General features: G+C 35.5%; 1 protein-coding gene across 8 annotated transcripts in view; it reads right to left on the bottom strand.

Moving 5' to 3' along the window:
• Positions 1-203: 203 nt before the first annotated feature.
• PDE4D (phosphodiesterase 4D) overlaps positions 204-13507 on the bottom strand; it is a 629197-nt gene continuing 615893 nt past the window's right edge. For all 8 annotated transcript variants that reach the window (XM_084504096.1, XM_084504097.1, XM_084504100.1 and 5 more), the window contains 7 exons: positions 12467-12565; positions 12213-12377; positions 10734-10833; positions 6933-7087; positions 6292-6414; positions 5620-5802; positions 204-4932 (listed from right to left, as the gene is read on the bottom strand). In XM_084504096.1, coding sequence (XP_084360222.1) covers positions 4522-4932; positions 5620-5802; positions 6292-6414; positions 6933-7087; positions 10734-10833; positions 12213-12377; positions 12467-12565 — 1236 coding nt within the window. In that variant the 3' untranslated portion in view covers positions 204-4521. The remainder of the gene's footprint in view (positions 4933-5619; positions 5803-6291; positions 6415-6932; positions 7088-10733; positions 10834-12212; positions 12378-12466; positions 12566-13507) is intronic.

Here is a 13507-nt window from a genome sequence, read left to right on the forward strand (position 1 = left end):
TGAAATACCACATTTTACTAACTTGTCTGATTAGCCCTCACATTTATTTTGTATTATCTACAGAAAACTCAGTATAATGAAAAAAATATCATAATCTAAGTATTCTACGGATATGTTTTCTCTTAAGTTGTCACAGCTATGTGTTAATAAATAAATAAATAAATAAAAATAACACCTTGCAAAAGGAAGTCAAATACAGTAACTAGGCAGAATCAACCCATGCTTTTATTTCCATTGCATATAAAAATTTCATATGAAGGTATTGATGTACAGTACTATCCCATAGGCTGTAAGAGAGGCTAAGAAACTGGTGAAGTAATTGTCATGTGCAATGTTCACACAAGTTGCCACTCTCAAGACATCCCCAAAAGAAAAAATCAAATTAAAACAACAACAAAAAATTGTTCAGGATTTCTCTCATTATAGTGTCCCTTTTATACTGTTTAAAACAAAAGCAATCATTTTCCTTTGGGCCAGGGCTGCTAAAATCTACAGTTTGTGTCAAAAAGGAGGCTCTGTTTTTACTTGAAAAAGAATCGCTCCTTTCACTGAAAAGTCGCATGCTACAAGGGCTGGGCATCACTGGAATGGAGGAGAGGCGTTTACCTTGCTCTGGAAAATTCATTGCTATCAGTCCTAAGCAGTCTGGAGCAATGTAATATTCAAACAACAAGGGATGCTCAGAGTCCAACCTGCAAAACTAACGCTAGTGTTATTAAAAGGTTTACCAGATCTAGTGCATTATGCTATACATACCTGTACAAAGCCTTACATACATCTATACAAAATAAAAGCTTTGGCTGCTTATAACACTATTATTAGTGTTAGAAAGCATTTCCAAGTCTGAAGTTGTCTTTTGTCCTACTTTACAGATTCTGCTTATACAGTGGCAATTTGTGCTACTGAGTAAAGAAAGAATATTAGGTGACAAAAAAAAAAAAGAAAAAAGTGTATGAGATACACCCTTTTAATTCCAATTATTTCATTTGCCAATATGTATTAAAATCAGATGCATGTTAGAGCTGCTTTCCAAAGCTCTTTCAGCAAAATTCAGCAAAATTCAGTATTGAAATATAGTATCAGTATTTATTTTTTTTTAGTAGTAGCAAGTAATGGCTGCAATATGCAATAATCCCTGATGATAGCCTGTAAAAAGATAATCAGAGAGGCAGTACAATTATATTGCCCGAAGTCTGGAAAAGCTTGAACTTGCAGTAGGGTCATGAATGAAAGCTCACTGTAGTATCATGCATACTAGCTTGTATTTGTAATCCCCATAAGCTAGCACTAAAAATAGGGTAGATATGCCCAGCCCTAGCCCCACAGCTACCTTACTTTCAAATGCAGCAAAACAGAAGAAAAAATTGTTTAAAGTTAAGGCACAGCCCTGGGACCAAAGACCTGCAGCTTTTTTTTTTTTTTCTTTTTTCCTTTTTTTTTTTTTTTATTGATATATCTTTATGTATTTTATACTTTTCTTGAATCTTCCATAAACAAGCTCTAAGGTGACATAGAGTATATTACAGGAGAAAAAATGTACAAGGAATATGTATACACAATAATCATTCTCTCACCAAGAGTTTCCAAATATAGCAACACCACCCTCACAAGGATGATGTTATAATAAGAACTGGTAATTTACAATTAACATTACAGTATGTACATTACAATAAATACATGGTTGTAAACAGAGACAAACAAGACTGTATTACAGGTAAGGTCATTTGGTGAGAAAAAATGCATGGCACAAATAAAATAAATAATGCATTTTAAAAGAATTGTCAAAGCTTTCTGAAAAATCCATTTCATTCAAGTTTTTAAAACTTCTGAATGCTATTTGTTCTATCTATATTCTTTCATTATCTTTTTTAACAATGACACAAAACAATTTAAAAATTCAAATACAGCATTATTGAGTACAGTAACTTGCAAGCTAAAGTGTACTGTTATAAGCAATGTGAATTTTCTCCCCCCCTTTCCTCCCCCCAATACCCAACTCATCGCATTTTATTATGGCAAAATTATTTAAAACACATAAAGCCACTTGTAAATTGTATTGTTTTAAAGCAGTGTGCAATGCTAAAACACACTTTGGCAAAAGAGGAAAAAGAAAAAAGATTGTACAGTGCATTATATCCCCATCTCTAAGAAATGATACAATTTTCTATGATTTGATTGTCCATATGTATGGGTATATGTCTCACAATACAATATGGTGTTTTCTCTTCATTTACTTTCAGTTAGTGCAGATACAAAAGCTTTTCAGGTCCCCATTGGTCATTTTGGAATTTATATTGCTTTTCCATTATTAAGGTTCCAGGCACTCTTAGGGATTGAGAGGATTTTTAGGTGGGTCAGGTTCAGGAAGAAATGATGAAGAACAAAATATTGTTGAAACCTTAAAAACATGAGTTCTCTTCATTTTCTTTCCCCTTCAGTATCATCTGTGCTAAAGCCCTGTGAGGGCTAAAGGTAGAGAAAATTTTGACCTGGATATAGAAGAATGTGAAATGAATTTAAAGGCTGAATTATTAGCCAATAGTTTTCAAATAAGTTCTTATCTTAAAGAAGATCTCAGACACTTAAAAAAAAGATAAAAAATAAAAACCAAAATGAAAACAAACAAAAAAAAAAAAAAACAAACTACAACAACAACAAAAAACAACATTTATATCTGCTTATTTACTACCAAATTAATCCAAACAGGGAAATAATGTCTGATTCCATTTTCTTTTGTTAAGAAATCATCTTGATATTGTCATTTTACCAGAATTTTACAGAATGGAGTCTGTGCCTTCTCTAGGCAACTATTTCCCAACTGAAAACTACAATTTTAATGAAGGGTAAAGCAGTGGAGATAAAAAATTCCTGTTTCATGTGAGCAAGCACCAGGACAGGCAAATGTCAAACACGAACTCCTAATTCCCTTTAGCTTTCCAAGTTATGAAAGTTTTCAGTACCAATCAAACCTAAAAGTAGGCTTCTCTCAGCACAAGCTGTATAAAGGATAAAAAAAAAAGATGAGATTAAAATAATGTGGAGTAAACTACCACTCTCATGACACACTTTTTAATTACTTAAAAACATAGAAAAAAAAAGATGGACCTGGCTCTTCTTGCAATAAAAATATGAAAAAAATAATGCTAATCACAATTTTTATATTTTACATGTCTTGGATTAGCAAATGGTTTAACTAGATCACTAAAAGATAAAAAGAAACTACGGGAATCAAAATTGGAAATAATACATTAATGCTTTTATGCCAAAATATATATTCCAAATACTGTATTTGCTTGTTCTGATTTAGCAGTCTATAGTTCCCAGGCAAAAAAATGGTCTGCAAATCATGTTTCAGAGGGATACATTTCACAAATATAGTCGAAGAGCTGCCTTTATATTAAAGACAATTCATTACCTTTCTTACTGGCCCTAGTCCTGCAAATCTTAATCTTAACAGTTGGTTTCAAAGGTAGTACTACTTCTGGTACTGAGTCAGAATTGACAGGATCAGGCCACTATGAGGACAATAGCAAAACATAACTTCCTCTAATATGTCTGGGAACATTATAATGAAAACAAAAAAAATTCCATCAGACTGTAGGAGTTTTGGGTAACATAAAGGATGTTCATGAAACTCACTAATACATAAAATAATAGATGTTTAAAATTCAATATTGTTTTGAAGTTCTAAGGTGCAAAACAAGAAGGAAATAAAAAACCCTAGAAGTATTATCCAGTGTAGCACAGATTTGTACTGAAAACTTGCAAATTACTCTTTGGAAAAAATAACCAGTGGCAGATGAAGTCGGAAAGTGTTTTTCTTTAAATATAATACCTCAGTACATTTAATAATAAAAGTAAGCTCTACAAAAGATCTCTCTTTTACATATTATACAAAATGCAGAGTTCAGTGCAACCCATTGGGTTACACTTTTTTCAGTCACTTATCAGGAAGACTTGAAATTAGAAAATTATGCAATTTCCACAGCTCATCTTCCTATTGGTAACAGATTCGTGTTGTGTCCCATCATTTATGTGCATTTGCTTTCCAGTAGGAACCTCAGTTTATTTTCTGTCTGTTTCCTCTGATGACGAACATTATCCAATGCTTAAGTTGAGAAATAAAATAAAAATAAAATAAAATAAAATAAAAAGTAAAATAAAATAAAATAAAAAACTACCAAAGCATACCAGCATTCGGTTGGCAGGTGGTACTCCTCTGAAAATATTTGATTTAGTTAATCAAATCTGTGAAATTGAGTTTAGTAAGATGTAGTTTATGGATCTTCTTCCCCCACTTTCTGAAGCAATGGAGGTGAAGATTCTGGTTACAATATTCCTGAGTGCCAAACTGAGTCATCAAGGTCAGTTTTGATTAACAAACGTCCTAGCAGATGACAGTGAGTTGTGATCATGACTGTAGCATACAACATACACTTTGGAAACCATTACTTAATTAGAGAGAGGAAGGAGGGGAGAGGGAAAGGGAGAGGGCAAGACAGAGAGGGTATGTCCTCATTGTTATGTGTCAGGAGCATGGTCTTCCACTACACAAGGTTCTGTCTGGTTCTCCTCCTCTTCTACTTCTTCCCCTACTTGCTCATCAAGAGGAATTTCAGTAGATTCTGAATCCTGGGTGCAAAGAGTCTTGGAGTCACTGCAGCTGGTGTCTTCTTCTACTTGACTTCCACTGTCCTTTTCGGTGTCTGACTCTCCATCTTCCTCCAGTGTTAATTCAAACTGGAATTTTTCAGTTTGTCCCTGTCTACCCTCTTCCTGGTCATCAGGTGCAGGAGAGGGACTTTGAGGGATTGTGCTCTGGTACCATTCTCGATTGTCTTCCAGTGTATCTAAGATATCCTGGGCATCTGGGTGAACAAGATCTGCCCATGTCTCCCACAAAGGATGAACAATGTAGTCTATAAAACCCACCTGTTTCAAACAATAGAAAATTAGAATAAGATCTTATTCACAAAAAACGAAAAACTATGAATAAACATCACAGTAATTCAATCCATTTACTGTACAGAAGCTTTCAATATTCATGCTGTCTAAAAGAAATAGACCATAATGCCTGAGAAAGATAACACTAGCATGAGACACTAGACACAGCACTCTTAAGGTGGCTGCAAGGAGCCCATGCTGTTCTAAGCAGAAAATAGGGTCTCTTAGCATCTCAAACCTCTCATTCAGGATATTGGATAAGGACTTGGAAAGAATTTGTTTCCAAATGAATTGTTCTTTCCAAAGAACTCCATTGCATTTAGTGAGCCAAACAGCTGCTTTATATTTAATTCTGCTTTTGAAGGAAATCCTAATGAGCAGCTGTACAATATTATTTTCTGAAGAATATGCTTCATTGCAGATAACAACAATGATGGAATCCCCTCAGGAAACACACTGCTATGCACTATGTTTTCACAGTAAGAATCTTAACTCCTCTCACTTGCTACCCAGAAGCTGAATTAATTAATTTAGAGAGGAAAAACGAGGAAATAGTGCGTATAAATAATTTTGATACATTCAGAAATTTATCAAAATATGAAGAATGGTTATGGACTATCTTCTTCCATTAAAATGTCATACTAGGCTATTTATCTGCCTACTGAAATCAGTTACCTGTGATTTTTCTACAGATGCATTGTGCTTATCACACATGGGACTTATCTCCATTCCCCTCTCTCTTTCCCGATCTCCTTGACGGAAGAATTCCTCCATTATTCTATCTGTCCATTGGCGGTATAGGTGGAGTGGCTTTGTTGGATTGCTGAGATCTGCACAGTGCACCATATTCTGAAGAACCTAAAATAGATTGAACACCTGCTGTGTTATTACACTGGAGAAAAACAGCTCCCTTTCCATTTACACGTTTGGTGGCTGTGAACTGGAATCTTGAAAATACATGTAGTGCAAGATTTATTCTGGAGAGCAAAAACTTAGTCCTTGAGTGTTTTTCACACCTGCAGTAATAGCCATGAATTACCTCACTTCTACTGCTTCTCCCCATGTAAGAGACAGAAAATGTTTCAGAGAAAGACCAAGAAGGTGCTGACAATTTGAAGGGTAGGGCAAAGCCAAAATCAGCCTAGAAGTATATTACCACCTCACTAGTTTCCTAAAGAATAATTCAGTACCTAACAGAATATGTAACATGCAAGAAACGTGAGAGAGAAGAGGGGAGAGAGTGAGTCATGGTGTGAAAATAGACAGTTGATCTAACCCACGCTGAAGACTAGGTAGGCAAAAGCTATTGATGATGTAACACATGATAATACAGATAAATTTTCTTACCTGAATTCTATCTGAATAGTTATCAAGAAGTAAGACACCAGAACTTGTCACTTTTTTGGTTTCAACCATAGTTTTTAAATCAGCCAATAGATTCATATGCTTAGACATGTCTGTTGCAAGTACCTTGAAAGAAACAAAAGAATAAATCATTTTTAAAAACTTTTTTTTTTTAATTAAAAATATCATTTATTCTACTGACTTTTAAGAAACCTTTGGACCCAAAAACAAATGGTTCTCAGTAGAAAACCTAAGTTCTGTATCTGAATAGACTACAGAAGTCTCAGTCCCATATATCATCAGTGTCCTAATGCTTTCATTTTGATTATTTTAAGAATATGACAAAATAATTGGAGAAAGATTTGATCATTCTTAGTTCATTATCATTAATTCTGTAGAAAATTTCCAGCTGTGATTGTGAAATGCCAAACACAGACATCAGTATGAAAACAGCTTGAAACAGGGCTGTATACCTTCCAGAAAGGTATACATGGTTATCAAAACTGAAAAGAACCCACTATTCATGTTTGGACAAAATAAAATACAACTTCATCTAACAACTTGTAATTTATCCTAAAATGTTGCTGTGCATAATCATTCAATTTGCTAGCACTATGCAAAAGGGACTCTAAAGCAGAACTCACAATGTCAATGACCATTTTCCTCAATGACTGCCTCTGTTTTTTTGTCAAATTCTGGAAAATGTCACAATTTTCTTCCTGTAGCAGCTTAAAGCCCACAGCTAAGTGGTGATTCTCCAGTACTGATGAGTCATTGTACATCAAGGCGAGTTCAGAATCTGCAATAACAATCACAGGGCAGAATATTACTAAAGCCTTTGCTTCCACCAAATCCCTTATGATTTTTCAAATGAATTACATTCATAACAAGATTTACTAGATGAACTATTAGAAAACAATTTCCGGTAGTTCACACAGTATCAAAACTTGCAGAATTGACAACTGAACATCTTAACAAATCAAAGCAAAGTACGTTGAGAAAAATAAAAAGCCAGCTTTGCAGTGGAGTGTGTACACATGCCTGGAATGGCAAGTTAGAAAACAATACAAGGAAGATATTTTTCAGAATACATTTTCATATATGCATGTGGTCACATGGAAAATATTATGCATAAATACACAAACTAAAACACATTTTGATGTTTTTTTGTCTTCCTTCTGCCCCTTCCTCCCTCCCTCCCTACCCACTAAAACTGAATTGCTTAAGTGAAGGTGTACCTATCCACTACTCAGACCTGCGAATACACAGCTAAGGCTTCAGTGCAGGTCAGGCAGAGCACACTCATCTTGGTTTCCAAACAATATACCTCTGCAGTTATGTAAGACACTCAGTTAAGTAGCAAGTTGTGCCTAAGGGGCATCATTAGTCTGTGACAATGGATGTTTTGAGAGGAGGCTGGTGGGACTATCACAGTTACACTTCTGATCTTTTTATTGAAAAGCTATGTGGCTTGAAAGTGCAAGCAGTGGCCTTGCTTATTGTCTCATATTTGAGTGTGATCTACTTGTGATGTTAAAAGGGTACCTTCACTAACAAAACTTTCTTCACTCAGTCGTGCCATGTGGCTGTGAGAATAAGTGAAGCTCATACTCCTTTCTTAGGCCTGTACCAAGGCACACATGAAGACAGCTTTGACAAATAAAAACAGTTTAGACAATTTTCTGCACGGATTTGGATTCTACACAGGAACGCCACACAATCAGCTTGCACTTTTTAAGACACAGAGTGCAAATGAATCTATCATCCAAAAAGCATTCTTCTTATGCAATCACATTTGTGCTGACATAAACTTCTGTTTATTGCAGTTGTTCTATCTGAAATCTAACCACATGTGAGTCTATTCTACTCCTTGTCCTCTTTATCTTCCTCTACAAAAGCTTTGTTTCAAAATCTCTCTGGTTCAATAGGGTGCTTTTATAGGCTCTGCTCTTCAGATTTCAATAGTCTCGTTGTGCATTCTCCTGCTGTCTTCCTCTCTTGTCCTGAACACATCGATCTTGTGAATTGGGAAACCCTTCCTCTAACTTTCCTTATCCTAATGGTAGCAAAACTGTAATAGCAAAATGGAAAAGAAAGAAAGTTTGTCAAATGGTATCTCTTTTGTCTTTCACAGAATATTTATAAAGTTTGACTACTTGTCATTTTTCTTACAAAGACGACAGGCAGTGGTTTATATTCCTTTCAAACAGCCTTCTGAAGAGCTTCAATTGCAAAACCCTCAACATAGCTGAACTACTTTGTAAGGGCTGCAACTACAGAGAGAGTTAAAACATTCTCAACTTTGTAATGGAGGTGGAAAGTTCCTCCTTGGTAACATCTGTAGCACACTATAAGCTTCAAGACTACTTGGAAGGATAGACTTAACAGTTGTCAAATATGCATCTCCCCCGATGCTAGCACAATCCACATTTGTTTATACTTTAATAGTGTTTATGAGGGATCAAGTTTTTGGAAAACTTTCTAAATGGATTTTAAATCCTGAAACGATATAATAAAACTCTGAAATATAATGTGTAAGTAATTATAAAGAATAACCTGAAATATGGAAAACATGCACGTTACATAAGTCTATAATGATTTTTTAAATGTATTCTTATACTTCTTCATGAAATGCTAATACATTGCAAGGTTCATTGGAAAACATAAAATTGGGTTGAAGAAAATGATCTTCTAGAGATTAGGAAAATCTGGGAGTTGAGAGATTTTGTAACTTTTATAGAAGTCATGTAGGCATTGATTCTTAAGTCCTCGTGGAAAATGAGTTAAAACCTTAAATAAAACTGAATTAAATGCTCTTTATGTCTATCTCTGTTCCTATGGTTTCTTCTTCAAGCGTGTAACAACTCAAAAGGGATAAAACCCCTTTGTCTCTTTTGAGCTTACTAACAGCAGTTCCAGTTAGTGGCACTACTCGATTTACAAGGAAGTCTTCTCCATCAGAAGGAACTGAGAATAACGAGACATTTTTCTAAGCCGCTACATCAGTATCACTCTTAACTCAGCTGAGTTTCAACCATCTGCCTTAAAAGTGAAAGCTTTATGTAGCACTACTGGCCCATTCATCTTGACAGTCATGCCGCTTAAACATAACCAACTCAGTGTTTCCCCATAGCAACTCTGAGCCACCAATACATCTTGCCATTCAATTTCTAATTAAATAAACAAAAACTTTACTTATATGTGCCTATTCTTAAGTGTTTCGGCTTTACACAGTTTCATGAACAATGCTTGATTCACCATCTTTCTACACTACACTGCTAACGGCACTTATTACCAACACAGTACCAGAAATCTAGAGACAGTCCCAATCCTTCACTTTGCAGATGAGTCACCAAATAAAATTTCACTACAGGGTAGCCCTCAGGCCATTAAGGCAAATAAAATTAGATACAGACTAGACTTGAGGTCTTATCTGAATGTACAGCAGAAATGAGTCAGAACAGAATCTCCTTTCTTCAAACCATATTGCTGATATGGGGTCATACTATTTTAGCACCAGTGGAATAGATTCACCCTGTGAATCTATTAACCCAGACAGTGTCTATGAACATGCAAACCGATGGGTCAGATACACAACTTCTAGGTATGCTTCCATTTCTGTAGCTTTTTCTTCTTACATGCTTGAATTCTTAGAATTATTTCAAGTTTTGTTAATTCTGGGTCAGTTATTGTAAAAGGAGAAGACAACAGATGGCAAAAGAAATACGAGCATATGATGGAATTTGCTAAAATGTGCTACCCACTTATAGTAGGAAAAGAGAGTCATATAATCAAAGCAGGTTGCACTAGGGCAAGAAGCCACTCGGTAAATGTGCCATGATTAGATTCAATGAGGCTAACAGTACTTTTCTTCTAGCAGAAGATAAAAGAGGGAAGTGGTTCATGTAGTGCTGCATAGAACAGCCTTGAGGAATGCAGAACAAGTACACTGTGTTTCACATTTGGAGATGGCATTAGAGTCTCTTTTCACTGGGGCTCACCCCTCCGTATTTGAAGCATCACTGAGTCACATATAAAAAAAAAAAAAAAAAAAAAAAGAAGGCATTTGCCACAGTCTGCCAGGGCAGGCTGAGAAAATTCAGTCCATGAGGCATGACTATGAAGAGATCAGAAAAAAAGTACAGCAGCCAGGTAGAGCCAGAAATGCACCTACCATTCCCATTTCTAAACAGAAAATAGTGACAGGATTATAGTCTCTCTCTTATTTTTCATGTCTTATTAATTCTTGCTAACCAGTACTGTGTATATTATTTCTAAAGTTACAAGTAATACAAAATAATATCCAATTGAAAATACAAACATCTACCCATTTACCAAGAAAAGGTACAAGTAAAAGCAAACAATTAACAGATTTTGTATTTCTCAGGTGCTATGTGCAGATCTTGCAGCAAATTTTTGAGAAAACCACTGAATATCAAACTTACTTGTGTTGATAAGAAACTGGTTTGAAACCCCAGGATGATCTACATCATGTATTGCACTGGCAAAAATTGCTGCAAGAATCTCCAAATCAGTGAACACTGCCTAGAAAACCATGAAATAGAAATGACAATCACTAATCAATGAAAAAACGGTTTCAGTAAAAGGAGTCTAGTTTAATCTTGATCTGAACGTTAAAAAAACACATTTGAAATGCATCAGGAATCTTAAGAAGGTATTTTACACATAGGTTATCACAATCTTTTGTAAAATCATCCATTACATTGAATTCCATAAATATTTCCAGCTTGGCCATGAAAGTAAAACTATCCTTACTTCACACTAACAGCATCACTAAATTCAGTAACAACTGAAGCGTTTCTCAGCTTCAGTCTACAAATAAATCAACTTTTATTAAACCAGTAGTTACAGATTTAGATTTCTGACCTATAGCACAAATTCAAGTTAAAAATTCCTGCCAGATTCTTTCATGTTACATCTGACATGTCTATGTTACACAATAAACATACAGTCCTGCATTTGAAGAATGAACATCTCCTCAACGACACCAAAGGAAACGGTGATAGACTACAAGGCATTTTACTTAGCATTTACTGATATTTCTTTGTATGAGACTATTAGGAAAATAGGCAGCAAGGACTGCAAGGGACCTGATGTGTCACTGAGTCTTGTCTCAGGTTGTTACAAGTTCCCAAGTTACATAATGGCTTTCATAACTGATCAAGAACAGCTTAGAAGTACGTAGATCAGCAATGGTATTGGGCATATACTGCGATTTTACTGGTTAAAACTGCTGAGAGCAAGGTCATCAAAAACAGTTGAGTTAAATACAGTCAAACAAACAAACAAACAAACAAAAAAGCAATAAAATCTAAAAATGCTCCTGATGTTCAGTTTAGCTGTTTGGTAAAGATGGTGGGGATTTAAGAGCATAAGCTGATCTCCCTCTTTCTCAAGAGAATTCCAGAATCTTTGTGGATCTTTGCCAACTGTCATTCAGGTTCAGAACAAATACGCACAATTTAAAAACAACAACAACAACAACAAATAAACAAATGGCCTTATTGAGGGAATCCTGTTTTATCACTGTCTTTCCTATGCAATTCCACTGTGGTTAGTGAGTCTCACATGGGAAGTAATGACGGAACAGGAAGCAGTTAATAATGAAACGAATGTAACAAGTTACAAATTGTTTTGCAACAAAAAAGGTTATGACAACACAAATCTGCAAGTATAAGACCATGACTTTGAAGAAAAACATTACATTTTTCTGCACAATATTTACACACAAATAAACCCGGATCCTCACAAAGTATCTTTAAGAGAGAGCAACTTATGAAATAAATGTCAAGATTTCTTTTTGAAAAATATTACAGAAACTAAAATGTTTATCGTTTAGTTGAGAAGTCAAAGTATGTCCCTTCCTCTCATGCCTGCCTCTTTCCCACCTTGGTGTAGTTTACCTCTAATGCTGGGGTTGATAGCAAGACATGGGTTGACTGAACAACATCTGCAGCATGTATGTTATTGTGATATGCCACATCTGCATGGTAATGATCTTCTAGGGTCATCAGGTAAGTTATTAAAGTGTCTACTGGAATTTTAAATGTTTTTAACAAATCTCGTTCCTAGAAAAGAAAAAGGGAAACAAGTCAGATTACAAAGCACAGAAAAATCTCTCAGATAAGCATGAAGCAGTATGGCTGCTCCTACTTGCCTGGAAAATAGTGTGCATGATGACGGTCAAAGGTCTGTTTCCAGATAGTTCTGCTACTCGGAAAACCTGAAGGCCCCATTTGTTCACATCTTCTAGTTCCTAGGACAGAATCAAGCAACAGAACCATTGAACTCTAACACACAGATTCCAGCATTTTTTGATTAAAACAGCTACAAACGGCAGACTCATGAAAATGCAAAGCTTGACGCCTGCTAGAGTCACTGTGAAAATTATATGCTAAACTCTAAAAGGGGGAAAGTTGCTACTATTACTCTTGTCATATTTGCACTGGCATCTACCACCTCTCCTGATTTTAAATCACTAGGGAGGAAAGAATTCCACTTTTAAGTGAATTGCTCCAGAGGAAGAGATGCTGCAGTATCTTGAATGAGCTGACACCCTTTCTATCTCACTGCCTAGTAAGGGCAAAGTTCAGCGAGGAGGTGAACTGCAAAAGTCACTGAGTTCTGCTGCTGTCTTCCTGATTCTCAAAAACAGACTGTTGAAATAAATAGGCAGATTCCTGAGAACATAATGATAGGCATATTTCCAAATACTAACAACTAAAATTGAATGAATAATAACTTTATACCAGTGTTAGATTATTGCCAAATTGTTGCTGGTGCAAAAATCAGAAGTGTCCCTGAAAACAAAATACGGACATGAAAAATGGAGTTGAAGACAGGATATGCAAAGATAGCTCTAATGCTATACAGTTGTGCATTTTTGAAAAGCATCAGTCTGCTGTAGATTTTCATTCCTCTGACAGTATATAAGTTTATTCTTCCTTCCTCAGGTATTATTAAGGAATATGCAGCATTATTATTATTAATATATGCAACTGACAGGAAACATTCCTGTTGAAATCCTGCTCAAGCAGAAATCAACCCTTACGGCCTGATTCTGATTTCAGTTATTACTCTTCCACTTCACTGGATTTACATTTCTTTAAGTGAGATCAGCCTTTAATGCTACAGCTTGCAATCAACAGCTCTAAGTGGAAGATGGAATAATATTGGTAACTCCATCTGACCAACCTCT

Source organism: Aythya ferina, assembly GCF_964211825.1.
Source record: "Aythya ferina genome assembly, chromosome: Z".
NCBI classification, from domain to species: domain Eukaryota; kingdom Metazoa; phylum Chordata; class Aves; order Anseriformes; family Anatidae; genus Aythya; species Aythya ferina.